The following is a 17,323-nucleotide window of genomic DNA, read 5'->3' as shown; positions in this document are numbered from 1 at the left end:
CTTTTAGGAACTTCTCTTTATTACTGAATGTTTTGATATTTCATGATGACATGCTTTACTGTGGGTCCTTTTTCTTTCACTGTTCTGGGTCTTGAATGACCATTTTTAATCTGGAGATTTATTTCAAATTGATTGAGAATTTTCTCTCCTAGCTTTTCTCTGTTCTCTTTATGGAAGACCAATTGTCAGATGTTAGGCCTCTTTATTCATTTTATTTATTTCTTCTTTTTTGTCTTTGCTATACTTTTTAGGTTATTTCATTAATTTTTCTTCCAACCCTTCATTGAACTTGTTATTTCAGCCACAACATTTTAGTTTCTATGGCCTCTTTTAATGTTCTAATTGTTCCCTTTTAATAACATTTTTCTTGTTTCATGGATGTAAAAGCACTTATCTCTCTGAGATCCTAATTACAATAATTGTGCTTTTCTTTTAAAAAAATGTTTTCTATGACTCCGCATTACCTCTTTCCTCCCAGTTTCTTTTGACCCTCTTCATTTGTTTTGGTCTTTCTCTTTCATGTTGAAGAATTTCCTCAAATGTCTGTGAGCTTTGCCTGTCAGATCATACTTAAGAGCAGAAGACCAAAAACGATCAGTGGATCCTCTGTGTTTACAGATTGGTCTTATTTAGCCAGAAAGAGCAGTATATGTGTTTAAGGAATACTCAAGGGCAAAGCTGAGAAGTCTGTTTCCTATGGCAGTCATTGGAAGAATGTCCATGTACCTTATCAGATACATTTAATAGTATAAATGGACCCAGCTGGTATGGCTCAGTGACTAAGCTTCAACCCATGAAAAGCGGTTCTCAACCTGTGGGTCGCGACCTCTGAAAATACATCCTGCATATCAGATATTTACATTACGATTCATAATAGTAGTAAAATTACAGTTATAAAGTAGCAGCGAAAATAATTTTATGGTTGGAGTCACCCCAACATGAGGAACTGTATTAAAGGGTCGCGGCATTAGGAAGGTTGAGAACCACTTCAATTCCCAGTCAGGGCACATGCCTGGGTTGCAGGTTCAATCCCCAGTAAGGGGTGTGCAGGAGGCAGCCGACCAATGATTTTCTCTTATCACTGATGTTTTATCTTGCTCTCCCTTTCCCTTCCTCTCTCTGAAATCAATAAAAATAAAAAAGAATTTTTAAAAATAGTATAAACGGCAAGAGATATCATGAGAAAACTACTAAAAAAGCATACATTGCAACTCAGTAGTCCATATTTAGCCTAGTATATTTGTATCTAGTGATTATAAAGATTGTTCTTAATGTGTCTTTTATAAAAATGTATCTACAATTTTTATGCACTCAATAATAAAAGTGATCACATTAAGATAAGTGAACTTTAAGATTTTTTCTCTGAGGTTCTCATGTGTATGAACAGATCAGTTTTTAAAACTGTCTGGGCTAGGACAAAAAAACTGGTTTGTGAAGTAAGCAACATGAGAGACATCTAGTGGTCAAGCTGCATACATATATGCTCTTTAAAGTGTTCAGCTTAGTAGAAGTTAGTTATGGCTCTGGTAAATTCTGGGGATTAAGGATAGATATTCATGGCACATTTTTACTATTTTTTAATCATCTCACAGAAAAAATGATGCCACTGTTACATTTAACATTTAAGCACAGGTTTAGAAGAGAAATAACAGCAAAAGGCAACTTATATATCATCTCCCAGTAAGGCAGCATGATATAATCAAAAGGAGCATGTAGTTCTTTTTAAGAATGAATTTTGGCCACCAGCCTTAAGATTGTGGGCAATTTTTTTCAAGCTTTTAAAACCCATTTTCCTTTCTATAATATGATGGAACTTGTCCTCACAGAAATATTGTGAGAAGCGGGATTAATATTCTGGCATAAAACCCTATACATAGTAAGTAGTATTCACTAAATGTTAGTTTCTTTAATGTCAAGGTATCTATTTTTTTAATGGGCTAACTCTGAAATTTATAGTCCAGAGAGGTTGGTATTAATATCTTCATTTTACAGATGACAAAACTCAAACTTAGAAAAGTTAGCCAACTACTAAGTGGCAGAATATACACTTATTACCTCCCAATAATCCATGACTTCACAAAACTGGAAACGTGTCAGCCTGAAAATCTTAAGTGGATTCCTTAAGTGTTTTGCAATTAATTCATTGCATATAATTCACAGAATATTTACCACATTTCCCCCTCGTAAAGCTTAAAGCTCTAAATCACATTCATAAAAATTACCTTACTCATTTACATTTACCACAATCATAGGAGTTAACATTTTTACATTAAGCTTCTTCAAAAATATTTCAATACTTATTAATATTTTAAAAAATAACTGAAATAACATACCTGTAAATGAAGATGATTGAGAATGTATTGAGCCCTTATTAAGCATGGTCATTATCTGACCAACAAATTCCTTAGGAATAAAATTGGCATAAGGTAGTATCTCAGTGCTGATAAGCTGAACTACCTAAAACAATAGAGGCAAATTCAAATGCATTGTTTTTCTTGAAGAAGATTGACTCAAATGACAATTTGTAATGTAAGATTTAAATTTTATGTAAAAAAAAAAAGCACGTAAAGAATCTCCTTTAATAGAAGTACACAAACATTTTAAGGTTAATATAAAGGATAACTAGTCAGCTTCCCCCGTCTTAGTAAATAACTTTATCACAAAGTAGTCAATACTATAAACTGTTTACTATGCAACAATTTTACTAAATGTTGATCTTACTTCTAATATATCATATACTATTTTTGCCTTTTGAAGAAATTTTTAAAGAAAAGCTTACAAGACTTTTAATATAGTAACTGGACAAAAGGCAGTATTTTGTATCTATCTGATGATGCTTATGCTTTTTATGTACACTTTAAAGTATTTGATTTTATTTACTTAAAAGTTCCCTATCCTATTTAAAGAATAACACACACACACACACACACACACACACACACACACACACAACCAAAAACTACTACTTTGAACTCCATTTATATTCAACAAAATATATTCTTTAAAACTCATTTAAGAATGCTAAAGGTCATCTATGGATGGTTAAAAATAAGAGAAATCTAAGCAACTCATTGATCAATTTCAACTACAAACATCTGATTTGTTCATTAAACTGTAGTAAATACTTGCTGACAAATGAATTTTACTGAATAAACTGTTCTTAAAATTATTAAATGGACACACCTAAGTAGAAAACATGCACTCAGTGCAAAGCTAACAAATATAAGAAAGTCATTTAAAAATTTTCAATGCTTTAAATTTAACCATTAACCTCTTTGAGAGTTTTCATGCTCTTGGTTTAAGTTTAATCTATTACTTCACTTTATTTTTTTGAGCAATTTTACAGTTTTAACATTTCTACAATGTGGTTTGCACAAATAGTTACAGACAAATGTTTTAAATAGCTTCCTCACCTCAACATCAATACTTTCATTTCTTTGAAATTCTTGAATAGAAAGGTTATCCGGAGGTATGCTAAAAAAATAAAACAAAACACTTGATTTTTAAAGGTAAAATATTCTCTGAAAATACAAATGGAAAAAATTTTATTTTCACCCAGGTTGGGACATTACCATTTATTTAAAAGAACAGTATTTTTAATTAAAGTCATTAGTATAAACGATTAGTTACAAACATAAAATTCCAGCTACAAAAATACTTGGCCCAATCCTGAACTAAATAAAATCTATAGAACTACACTACTTTCAGTATTAGGATTGTAAAAACAAGGAAAAGTAAAGATATTATCATCTGTGGCTACAGCAAAAATTACCACTGTGACAATACTGGAATTTCCTTAAGAAAGCCTTGGTCAAGTTGTTGTATTATTCACTCAGAGACTCTCCATTAATCATTAATTTGTAACAAATCCAATATATTAAAGATCTTTACAATAAAGGATAGACAACATCTGAAAAGAGGAGGATTGATTCAGACTTTCTAAAGCAGAACATTATTCCAGCAAGATCAGAAGAAATGGATAGTTCTGAGAGAACCAAGGTGAATTCTAGATCCTGTGGCTCTTATTAAGAATGAGCAGTAAAATGATATTAATCTTATGGAATAAAATATTAATTACTCAAAAATAGCTGAGAATAGGATGGTAATGATTATTATAATAATGACAGCTAAAACTAGGGAGCTCTACACTGTACTAACAGCTTTATTTGTATTATCTCCTATGTTCCCACAGTAACCACATGTAGTAATATTATCATGTAACTGACAGAAGAGGAAACTGAAGCTTAGAATGGCTAGTAATATGACAAAAAACACACTATAAATAAAGGCCACAATTCAAACCTAGACTTATTTGATATTTGAGCCTAAATTATTCTATTTTATATTTTAAATGTAAAAACAGTATTATCATGTTTAGGTTTAGGGGTATAGTATATTATTTTGTATTTAGGGCTATTTTTGCTATATATGGTATTATTTGGTTTACCTTTTACAGGTATTAAAATACACACACCTAGCCCTAGCCGGTTTTGCTCAGTGGATAGAGCATCAGCCTGCGAGTGTCACAGGTTCAATTCCAGTCAAGGGGATATGCCCGGGTTGCAGGCTCAATCAGTGTGGGGCATGCAGGAGGCAGCCGATCAATGATTCTCTCTTATCAATGATGTCTCTTTCTCTCTCCCCCACCCTTCCTTTCTGAACTCAATAAAAATATATTAAAAATAATAAAGTAAAAAAGAACAAAATAGAAATTCTAGTGCTAAAGAACTCAATAAATAAGATGAAGAATGCATTACAAAGCACTGGAAGTAGAACAGACTATATGAAAGAGAAAATTAGTGAGCTTGAAGAAATTTATAAATAATTCAAGTGGAAGAGAACCAAGATTTGTAAAAAATGAAAGAACTCTACAAAAGCTATCCGAGTCTGTTAGAATGGGCAACATAGGATAATGGGTATCCCAGAAGAAGTGAAGGAGTAGGGAACAGAGAGCCATTTAATAGATAAGAACTTAATTTGGGGGAAGGAACTGGACATACAAGCACAAGAAGCTAATAGAACATCTAATTATCCTATATAATAAAGATGTAATATGCAAATTGACCATCACACCCTTGTACAAGATGGACGCCCCCATGTGGGCACAAGATGGCCGGCAGGGAGGGAAGTTGTAGGCAACCAGGCCAACAGGAGAGGGCAGTTGGGGGTGACCAGGCCTGCAGGGAAGGGCAGCTAGGAGCGACCAGGCTGGCAGGGGAGGGCAGTTGGGGGCAACCGAACCTGCAGGAAAGGGAGGGCAGTTGGGGGGAACCAGGCCTGCAGGGGAGGGCAGTTGGGGGGAACCAGGCCTGCAGGGGAGGGCAGTTAGGGGAGACCAGGTTGGCAGGGGAGGGCAGTTAGGGGCAACCTGGCTGGTAGGGGAGGGCAGTTAGGGGCAACCTGGCTGGTAGGAGAAGGCAGTTAGGGGTGACCAGGCTGACAGGGGAGGGCAGTTAGGGGCAACCAGGCCAGCAGGGGAGGCAATTGGGGGCGACTGGGCCGGCAGGGGAGCAGTTAGGCATCGATCAGGCTGGCAGGGGAGTGGTTAGGGGACGTTCAGGCTGGCAGGCAGAAGTGGTTAGGGGCAATCAGGCAGGCAGATAGGCAAGCTGTTGGGACCCAGCAGCCCCAGGTTGTGAGAGGGATGTCCGACTGCCGGTTTAGGCTCGATCCCTGTGGACATCCCCCGAGGGGTCCCAGATTGGAGAGGGTGCAGGCTGGGCTGAGGGACACCCCCCTCCCCAGTTCACAAATTTTGTGCACACAGCCTCTTGTCTCCAAGACACGTTATATTAAAACTGTCTAAAGTCAATGATAAAAATAAGAATTCTTAAAGCATTCAAGGAAGAAAAGACAATAACTTATAAAGTAACCCCCTTCAGGCTCTCATCATATTTCTCAGCAGAAACTTTACAGGTCAGAGAATGGAATGACATACTCAAAACAGTGAAAGATAAAAACTGCCAAACAACCATATAACCAGCCAAGTTATCTTTCAGATATGAAGAAGAAATGAGGACTTTCTCAGACAAAAAAAACCAAAAACAACAAAGAAAATACTGAAGGAGTTCACCACATCCTTGGCTTGTAAGAAATGTTGAAGGGAGCTGTTCTACTGTAAATAAAAAAAACACAGAAGTATACAAAACTTTGAGTAAGGTGATAGAATCAGAAAATTCTAACTCTATCACAGACTAGAGTGTTAGACAATTATAGCATGAAGGTTAAAGGGAAAAAGAGGATTAAAAATAACAATAGCTACTTCAATTCGATAGTGAATATACATTATAAAAAGGGATAATTTGTGACAAGAAAAACATAAAAAGGAAGGAGGAAAGGAACAAAACTTGTATAGGCAAATGAAGATAATACGCTATTAGAAGAAAAATGTCACACCATGATCAAGTTCAAGTTATTCCAAGAGAAGCAGGGATGGTACAATATCTGCAAATCAATCAACATGACACACCACATTAACAAAATGAAGGATAAAAATCATATGATCATTTCATTAGATGTAGAAAAAACATCTTACACGATTCAACATCCATTTATCAAAAAAAACTTTCAATAAAATGTATAAGTAAAGTACCTTAACATAATAAAGGTTAGATATGGCAAACCTAGAGCTAACATCATAGCAATGGTGAAAAACTGAAAGCTTTTTCTTTAAGATCAAGAATAGGACGAAGATGCCCACTCTTGCCACTTTTGTTCAAAACAGTATTGAAGAGCCTAGCTAGAGCAATCCTATATAATAAAAGGCTAATATGCAAATTGTCCCCTAGACTGGGAGTTTGGCCAGGGGGTGGGGCAGGCCGGCCAACCGCCCATGGCCCCTCCCCCCAGCTGGCCCCACTCACGATCGGGGGCAGGTCGGCCGGAACCCACCCATGCACCAATTCGTGCACTGGGCCTCTAGTTAGGCAATAAAAGAAATAAAAGGCATCCAAATTGGAAAAGAAGAAGTAAAACTATTTGTGGATGCCATGATTTTATATAGAAAATCCTAAAGACTACACCGAAAACTATCTACACTAATAAAAGAGAAAAATGGTAATTGGCGTACGAGCTACCCTTTTCATTGGCTAATCAGGGCTATATGCAAATTAACTGCCAACTAAGATTGGCAGTTAACTGCCAACAAGATGGCGGTTAATTTGCATATGTAGGCACAATGCAGGGAGGCGAAAAGGAAAGCAGGAAGAAGCCCCCTGCCACTGACAGTGATCGGAAACCCAGGGGCGAGCTAAGAGCTGGGGGGCAGGGCAAAGGCGGCCCTGGGGAATCAGGTGCCTTTTCCGCCCTGGCCAGTGATAGCAGGAAGTAGGGGTGGAGCCAGCGATGGGAGCTGGGCACGGTTGAAGCTGGCAGCCCCAGGAGCTGGGGTCCCTTGCCTGGGCCTAAAGCGAAGCCCACGATCGTGGGGCCGCTGCAGCTGAGGGTCCCCGCTGCCCGGGCCGGACGCCTAGGCCAGAGGCGTCAGGCCTGGGCAAGGGGCAGATCCTGCGATTGGAGGTGATGGGGGTCAATGCCTGAGGGCTCCCAGTATGTGAGGGGGGGCAGGCTGGGCTGAGGGACACTCCCCCCCCACACACACACACCCCGTGCACGAATTTCGTGCACCGGGCCCCTAGTAAAAGAAATAAAAGGCATCCAAATTGGAAAAGAAGAAGTAAAACTATTTGTGGATGCCATGATTTTATATAGAAAATCCTAAAGACTACACCGAAAACTATGAGGAATAGTAAATGAATATAGTAAAGTTGTGGGGTACAAAATCAATATGTAAAAATCTGTTGTGTTTCTATACACTAGCAAACTATCAGAAAGAGAAATCAAGAATCTCACAATTGCAACAAAAAGAATAAAATACCAAAGAATATTATTTAACAAAGGAGGTGAAAGTCCTGTACCCTGAAAATAAAAGATATTAATGAAAAATATTGAAGACATAAAAAATGGAAAGATATCCCATGCTCAGGAATTGGAAGAATTAACAATGTTAAAATGCCCATATTGCCCTAACCAGTTTGGCTCAGTGGATAGAGCATCGGCCTGTGGACTCAAGGGTCCCAGGTTCGATTCCGGTCAAGGGCATGTACCTTGGTTGTGGGCACATCTCCACTGGGGAGTGTGTAGGAGGCAGCTGATCGATGTCTCTCATCGATGTTTCTAACTCTCTATCCCTCTCCCTTCCTCTCTGTGAAAAATCAATAAAAATATGTATTAAAAAAATGCCCATATTACCCAAAGCAATCTACAGACGCAATGAAATCCCTATCAAAATCTCCATGGCATTTTTCGCAGATATAGAACACAAACATCCTCAAATTTGTATGGACCTACAAAAGACTCTAAATAGCCAAAACAATCCTGAGTAAAAAGAACTAAGCCAGAAGTATCACACTCTTGTTTTCAAATTAGTCTACAAAGCAATAGTAATCAAAACAGCATGGTATTGACAGAAAAACAGACATATAGACCAATGGAACAGAATTGAGAGCCCAGAAATAAACACATATACAGACAGCTAAATTACAACAACGGAGCCAAGAACATACAATGAAGAAAGGAAAGTCTCTTCATAAAATAGTGTTGGGAAAACTGGACAACCACATGTAAAAGAATGAAAATGTCTTATATCATACACAAAAATTGACTCAAAATGGATGAAAGACTGATGTAAGACCTGAAAATATATGCTACATAGAATACAACATGGGTGCTAAGCTCCTGGACATCAGCTAGCAACATTTTTGTGGATTTGACCTCAATAGCAAGGGTAACAAAAACAAAAATAAACAAATAAAACTACAAACTAAAAGCCTCTGCACAGCAAAGGAAAACATCAACAAAACAAAAGAGCAAACAACTAAATGGAAGAAGATATTTTCAATTGATATTTCTGATAAGGGGTTAATATGCAAAATATATCATGAACTCAAACAACTCAACAACAAAAAAACAAGCTGATTAAAAAAAATGAGCAGAGGATCTGAACAGACATTTTTCCAAGAAAGACATAGAAATGGCCAACATGTATATGAAAAGATGTACAATATCACTAATTATTAGGGAAATATAAATCAAAACCACAATGAGATATCACCTCATATTTGTTAAAATAGCTATTATCAAAAAGATAAGAAATAAGTGCTAGAGAGGATGTGGAGAAAAGGGAACACTTATACCTTGACTAGAGGCCCAGTGCACGAAATTCATGCACTGGGGGTGGGGGGTGGGGGCACGGATGTCCCTCAGCCCAGTCTGCACCCTCTCCAATCTGGGACCCCTCAGATATCCCTCTCACAATCCGGGACTGCTGGCTCCCAACCGCTTGCCTGCCTGCCTGCCTGATTGCCCCTAACCGCTTCTGCCTCCCAGCTTGATCACGCCCTAACCCAGGGGTAGGCAAACTTTTTGACTCGAGGGCCACAATGGGTTCTTAAACTGGACTGGAGGGCCAGAACAAAAGCATGGATGGAGTGTTTATGTGAATTAATATAAATTCAAAGTAAACATTACATAAAAGGGTATGGTCTTTTTTTTTTTAGTTTTATTCATTTCAAACGGGCCGGATCCGGCCCACGGGCCGTAGTTTGCCCACGGCTGCCCTAACCACTCTCCTGCCAGCCTGATCGATGCCTAACTGCTTCCCTGCTGGCCCAGTCGCCCCCAACTGCCTTCCCCTGCTGGTCTGGTCACCCCTAACTGCCCTCCTGGCTGGCCTGATCGCCTACAACTGCCTTCCCCTGTGGCTCATCTTTTGACCACATCTTGTGGCCGCCATCTTTTGACCACATCGGGGCAGCCATCTTGTGCAAGGGTGTGATGGTCAATTTGCATATTACCGCTTTATTATATAGGATACTGGGATTGTATATTGGTGCAATCACTATGGAAAACAGTAATGGAGGTTCCTAAAAGAAATTAGGAATAGAACTACCATATGATCCAGCTATTCCACTTGTAGGTATTTATTTGTCTGAAGAATACTGCCCAGCTGGTGTGGCTCAATGATTGAACCAGGAGGTCATGGTTCAATTCCCAGTCAGGGCACATGCGTGAGTTGTGGGCTTGATCCCCAGTGTGGGGCATGCAGGAGGTAGCTGATCAATGATTCTCTCTCATCATTGATGTTTCTATCTCTCTATCTCTCTCCCTTCCTCTCTGAAATCAATAAAAATATCTATTAAAAAAGATCATGAAAACACAAATTCAAAAATATATATGTACCCCCATGTTTATTGCAGCGTTATTTACTATAGAACAGATACCTAAATAAACTGTTCATCAACAGATGACTAAAGATTTGGTACGTGCGCATGCACAAACACACACACACACCTGAATACTACTTGGCCATAAAAAAGATGAAATATTGCCTTTTACGACACAGATGGACTTGAGAGTACTATGCTAAGTAAAGTAAGTCAGATAGAAAATTGTATGATTTCACTCATATAGAATGTAAAGAAAAAGAAGAAACAACAAACAAAAACAAACTCAAAGATAAGGACAACAGATTGGTGGTTATCAGAGGGGAAAGAAGGTGGAGGGGGAGGCAAAATGGTTACTAAGGGTCAAATGTATACTGACAGGTGGAAACTCTACTTTTGGTGGTGAACATGTTATTTATAGATAACAAATTGTAATGTTGTACATCTGAAATTTACATAATGTACCAATGTTACCATTTACCAATGTTACTTCAATTAAAAAAAAAAAGCTTATTCAGTTTATTATTAAGGCAACATGCATACATAGACAGATAGAGGAAAAGGGGAAAAATTTAAATTTATAAATCTACCCGTTTTATATAAATTAACATCAAGATTTGGGCAATGAATCCACAAAGGAATTCAAATTTTCAGTGTTATTTTAAAGATAAAAACATAATTTGTTTCCTGCAAATACAAAGAATATGTTTGCATTGGTATCAATAAAATTTCTAGAAGTGAAAAATACATAAGAAAGCAAAACAAAGTCTGACCATTTTCAAAAACAGAAATTAGAATCATATGTCAGTTTGAATTCTGAAATATCAGAGAAGCTTTTACAGGGAAAAATCTAAGTTAACCCTTCTACACTCTACAACTTTTAATTATTTATTTAGTTAGTTAATCCTCACCCAAAAATATTTTTTCCATTGATTTTTAGAGAGGGGAGGAAAGAACAAGAGAGAGAGAGAGAGAGAGAGAGAGAGAGAGAGGATGATGTGAACGAGACATATTGATTGGTTGCTTCCCACATGCCCTCACCGGGATTAGGGATGGGGATTGAACCAGCAACCCAGGTATGTGCCCTTAACTGGCAATCAAACCCGAGACTCTTCAGTCTGAGAAATGATGCTCTAAGCCAGTGATGGCGAACCTATGACACATGTGTCAGAGGTGACACGCGAACTCATTTTTTTGGTTGATTTTTCTTTGTTAAATGGCATTGAAATATATAAAATAAATATCAAAAATATAAGTCTTTGTTTTACTATGGTTGCAAATATCAAAAAATTTCTATATGTGACACAGCACCAGAGTTAAGTTAGGGTTTTTCAAATTGCTGACACGCCGAGCTCAAAAGGTTCGCCATCACTGCTCTAAGCACTAAGAAAAACTGGGCAGGGCATTTTCTTTTTAATTTTTCAATTAAACTTGACATTCAATATTATTTTATACTAAAGGCCCAGTGCATGGATTCATGCACCAGTGGGGTCCCTTGCCCTGGCCTGCAGGGATCAGGCTGAAACCGGCTCTCTGACATCCCCTGAGGGGTCCCGGATTGCGAGAGGGTAGTTCTTGGGTGACGCACCCTGGAATCAGGCTCCTCTCTGGTTCTGGGTGTGTCACCTGAGAACTGCAGCTGCCAAGTCACCACAGCTTAGCAGCTCCTATGTTGGGCGTCTGCCCCATGGTGGTCAGTGCGCATCATAGCTACTGGTTGGAGCATCTGCCCCCTGGTGGTCACTGCATGTCAGAGCTACCAGTCAGACGGTCAAAAGGTCAGATGGTCGCTTAAGCTTTTATATATATATAGATTAGTTTCAGGTGTATAGCATAGTGTTTAGACATTTATATACTTTACAAAGTGATCCCCCATAATTCTAGTATTACCCACCTGGCACTATTCGTAGTTATTACAATACTAGAGGCCCGATGCACGAAATTCGTGCAAGAGTAGGCCTTCCTTTCCCCAGCTGCCGGCATTGGCTTCCCTCTGGCATCCAGGACCCGGGCTTCCCTCGTAGCCCCTGATTTGTCCGGAAGGTCGTCCGGAAGGACATCTAGTCTAATTAGCATATTACACTTTTATTATTATAGATTATTAACTATATGCTCTACGCTGTACTTAACATACCCATGACTATTTTGTAAATTTGTACTTAATCTCTTCACTTTTTTCACCAGCTCCTTAACTCCATGCCCATCTGGCAACCATCAGTTTGTTCTCTGTATCTATGAGACTGTTTCTGTTTATACCTATTTTTTTTTACTAAATAACAACATTAGAAAACATAATCTCTTCAGTTAAATCATTCTGTTGTGGATTCATCTGAGCATTATCAGTGTACTAATGTAGTTTTTTTTTCTCAAAGTACCTCAAATTCATTATTTAAATAATTACAAGCTAATAATTTTATATGGTTACATAGCTGTGTATGCTATGTTTATCATTCTATAGGCTTTAAAAATGATGAAAGGATATAAAAATAGAAAATTTTCCATTGTCGTAGGATTTCACTATCACAGTACAAAAGACAATTAGATTGTAGGGGGGAAAAAAGGAAAATTAGATGTAAAACTTAAGACTACCTGGCTATCCACAGCTATTACATAAGTTCATTGATAGTAAAATGTCATATTTTAGATCAGTGTTGCCCAAACGAACTTTCTATGAGGATGGAAATGTTCAATAATCTGCACTGTCCAACATGGCAGCCACTAGTCACATATGGCAATAAGAATTTGAAACCTTGCTAGTGAGACTAAACTGAACTTTTAATTTTACTTAGTTAAAAATTTTAATTAACCACAGCTAGTGACTACTGCATTGGATAGTACAGCTCTAGATGGACAGCAGCAGATTCTTTATTCAAAATATTTAGTCTGTGTTCCAATTATCCCACTCTCAGTGAGGGGTCAAAAGAGCATCCTTAACTTATGCCCTCAGTTGAATATCACACAATGAAAATTCCATTTTTCTTTGCCAAACCTACCATCTTTTAAAAAATCTTATTCACCTAATTTTTATTTCAGTATATTATTGTAATTGTTCTTTTTTCTTATAAGCTATTGTTAATCTCCTAATGTGCCTAATTTATAAATTATACTCTATCTTAGGTATGTATGTACAGGACAAAACATAGTATATTGGGTTGGTACTATCTGTGGTTTCAGGGAGTCTTGGAATGTACCCCTGTGGATAAGGGGGACTACTGTATTTATGTTTTTAATTGTTTAGGAACAGCCAAACCTAAATATATTAAAGAGCTGATCATTACTGCCACTGATCATATTTATTCTGGTAAAACACTGATTTTCTAAAATTGCTTTCTTTGTGCAATGCCAAATGGAAATGGTTTTAAAAAATGGACCTTCTTGGCTTCATTAAGTCAAAACCATGGTTCTTTAATTATGATGCATTCACATAGTCTTATATACAGACTAGAGGCCTGGTGCATGAAAATTCATGCACAGGAGGGGGGGGGTCCCTCAGCCCGGCCTGCCCCCTCTCACAGTGCAGGAGCCCTCAGGGGTGGGAGGTGACCCGGAGATCAGGGGAAGGCGATGCCCCATCACACCTCTGCTACTACCACTGTCGGCAGTGCCTCAGCCGGCCCTGGTTACTTGAGCCTTGGGCGGCTCTGGGCGGCTGGGGGGCTGAGGGGACTGGGGGACTCCAGAGGCAGGCCCATAGCGCGGCCGGGCCCGCCTGGGGGCAGGCCCGGCCTTGCCACACACCTGCCGCCCTGGCAGGGCTGAGGGGAATGGGCGCCGCCATCTTTGAGGGCATGGCAGCAATTAGCATATTCCCTCCTTATTGGCTGTGGGTGCCGCCATCTTTGAGGGTGGGGCAGTCAATTAGCATATTTCCTCTGTATTAGATAGGACTAGAGCAGTGGTTGGCAAACTGCGGCTCACGAGCCACATGCGGCTCTTTAACCCCTTGAGTGTGGCCACAAAGTTTCAATTGCACTGTATGTGCCGGAAGCCGGTCCATCCTTGCTGCTTGACACAGTCGCTGCAGGAAAGAAACATCTGCACAGCATATGTTTCAAGGGACCTGGCGTATATAGCATACTGTTCTTAATATGTTTGCTCCCCTTAGCGCTGTGTGTTTTAACCAAGGTCACCTCTCTGAGAAAGGTTGTTTCCCCAGGTAGGAATTTTTCCCTGAAGTCAGGGAGGGGATGAAACTCCTTAACTAAGTGCCAGGCGGGTAGTTAATCACTACAAACAATCATGCTTAAGCTACATAATCTTTACTCCCTGGAATGGAGATAAGAAACGCCCTAACCTTGGTAATAGAAATTGACAGGATTAAAATCAACTGGGATAAATACGGATGTAACAAGACAATAAACAGCAGAACCTCTCTGGAGATCGAAACCAGAACTTGGCTGGAGATCCTGGCTAGGCTGCTGATCAACTGAACACTGTCTCCGTGTCATTCCTTCTTCGCCGACTCCGTCTACACCTTTGGGAACCCCTGGACCTGCTGGGGTTGGACCCCGGCATGTATGTGCATGCCCGCACGTGGTATTTTGTGGAAGAGCCACACTCAAGAGGCTGCAGCTTGCCAACCACTGGACTAGAGGCCAAGTGCATGGATTCATGCACTGGCGGGGTCCCTTGGTCTGGCCTGTGCCCTCTCGCAATCCAGGACCCCTTGGGGGATGTCTGGACTGCTGGTTCGGCAGGCCAGGCCACCAGGGCACGAATCTGTGCACCAGGCCCATTTCAGCCTGATTCCCACAGGCCAGGCCGAGGGACCCCACCAGTGCACGAATCCATGCACCTGGCCTCTAGTATGCATCTAAGATTTTTGGTTAATCTCTTCACGCCCTCCCTCCTCCCCGCTTCCCTCTGAGATTCATCAAGTCTGTTCCATATTTCCATGCCTGTGCATTGAGCATCTGCCCCCCGGTGGTCTTGCGCGTCATAGCTACTGGTCGAACGGTCCAATGGTCCAACAGTCGGATGGTTGCTTAGGCTTTTATATACATTGATTCCTATCTTACTACCGAAATAATTGTAAAGTACAAAATCTCCATTGCTCACAGATGATGTACTAAATGGATAAATGCCTAATCCAGCTTTGCTTTGTATATAAGCTATGATTCTCAATAATCAATTACTTTAATGAATAATTAGAAATACTGTTTTTAAAGCAATTACAGGCATAGTATACACTTCTTTAAAGATTGTCCTAACTGACCTTTTAGTAAAAAGAAAGTCTTCAAAAGTATTGGCTAGTTCTGGCCACATACTGTCAAATTTTCCAGAAGAAGCATGCTGCCGGGCAACCGGTAACCCAATAGAAAGAACTTTGAGGAGAGAAGATACTGCCAGTTTCCATGTGCTTTCAGAAGGGCAGGAATACTTCAAACTGAGAGGAACCCTAAGGGTCTGTGAAAATAAAGACAATTTAAGATAAGTATTCATTAAAATTTGTACATACAACTTTATTTTTTTTTAATTATAAGAGAAAAAATAATAGCATAGGCACTTCATTTAAAGAAGGATGTTATTTTCTAGAAAGACCAATTCTCCATTATATTTTTCAAATCCTACTGCCTAGAAAAATATACTTTTAAATCCTATCTCCAGTGACCCTGAAAAAGTAACAACACTTTAAAAAAAAGTTTTTATTGATTTTAGAGAGAGGGGAAAGGTGAGGAAGACAGAGAGAGAGACAGAGGAAAAAACAAGAAATAAGCTTTTGGAGGAATGGACACAGTCAAGAAGAGATGAATTTTTAAAATAATTGTCAACACCGGAAACTAACATAACATTGTATATCTATTCTAATTGAAAAGTAAAAATGACTGTTAAAATTATGCATGATAAATTAAATCAATGGGCTGAATTGTGAATTTCTCCCTGAATGTTCAACATCAAAGTATGAGAAGTATCATCCTAAGAAACAGGACCCTCAACTCATTGTCTTATGTGACAAAATTTAGGAACTGCAAAAAATCTAATGCATATTCACTTAATAGTTTTCATCTTAAAAACTTCATACTTCAGATAAACAGGTTTCTAAGTATTATCCATGAACACTAGAGAAAAGTCACTAAAAGTAATAATATAAATTGTATTTTCAATATATGATAAAACATTATTATCTAAAGGGTTACTTCAATAATACTGTCATTATCAAATAAAACTATAAACATTTTTTTAAAAGAAATACCTTAATGATATTCTGGAGTACTTTCTCATTCACCACTGCTTTGTGACAGGCTGTTTTTTGATATAAATCCACAACAACTTCCAAAGACCTTTCAGCAAATGGTACATAATTCAAGGCTACCCATTCCGCCTACAAAGTAATATTTTCACATGGAATTAAAAATAAATGAGATTAAATGAAATTGTATTGCTTTCAAACAGAAAGCTTCTTTGTCTTAAAGTTCAGGCCTTGGTTTTATGTCAGATTATATTACATGCAAAGTTTTCAAAGAGATATGTACTTCATGAGATAATAATTTTCAGCCAGGCAAAAATCAAAATTATTGTGAAAAGCACATAGAGCATTCTATCAAGAACTGGAAAAGATGTACTTTGTTGTCAATAGGTTAGGACAATCTTAGGAAATTTAACTCACCGGTGCAAATAGTTGGATCTATTGTGATTCCATTGTGTTGCAAGACAAATAGAATGAAAAGAGTTAATACACATTAAAACTACTTTTTGGACCATGTAAAATTATAATTTTTATGTTGTGTGAACAAAATCAGCATGTGCATGCATTCAGAAATTTACTTTTCTCCTAAGCCAAAACAGAGTTAAAATTTGCCAATTATGGTTATAAAAATCTTCTATGTAAAATCCAACTAAATTTCACACCAGTAGTAGACTTCTTATTTAATCACACAGATATTTTCATTCTGCATTGTAGTTATCTATTTTAGGAAAGATTAGGCTTAAGGATTTAGAAGTCATTTTATAGTGGGCTGGGGCAGCCAAGAAAGGAACTTTGAAGAAGATGTACTACAGCGTAACATGGAAGGCCAAACTTCCTGGAGAACCATTTGGGAAATGGAAATCATAAGCAAGAAAAAAAGAAACACAGAAAAGATTCTATACATAGTATTTTT

The 17,323-nt window shown here is 38.5% G+C and overlaps 1 protein-coding gene across 21 annotated transcripts in view; it reads right to left on the bottom strand.

Moving 5' to 3' along the window:
- MON2 (MON2 homolog, regulator of endosome-to-Golgi trafficking) overlaps nt 1–17,323 on the bottom strand; it is a 127,967-nt gene that overhangs the window by 14,098 nt on the left and 96,546 nt on the right. For 18 of the 21 annotated variants that reach the window (XM_059683458.1, XM_059683461.1, XM_059683460.1 and 15 more), the window contains 5 exons: nt 16,831–16,848; nt 16,417–16,545; nt 15,439–15,629; nt 3,414–3,474; nt 2,334–2,457 (listed from right to left, as the gene is read on the bottom strand). In XM_059683458.1, the coding sequence (XP_059539441.1) occupies nt 2,334–2,457; nt 3,414–3,474; nt 15,439–15,629; nt 16,417–16,545; nt 16,831–16,848 (523 nt within the window). The remainder of the gene's footprint in view (nt 1–2,333; nt 2,458–3,413; nt 3,475–15,438; nt 15,630–16,416; nt 16,546–16,830; nt 16,849–17,323) is intronic. The other 3 variants (XM_059683459.1, XM_059683472.1, XM_059683473.1) reach the window with 3 other exon arrangements.

The sequence above is a fragment of the Myotis daubentonii genome, chromosome 2 (assembly GCF_963259705.1).
Source record: "Myotis daubentonii chromosome 2, mMyoDau2.1, whole genome shotgun sequence".
NCBI lineage: Eukaryota > Metazoa > Chordata > Mammalia > Chiroptera > Vespertilionidae > Myotis > Myotis daubentonii.
This window is presented reverse-complemented; position numbering and strand designations above follow the sequence as displayed.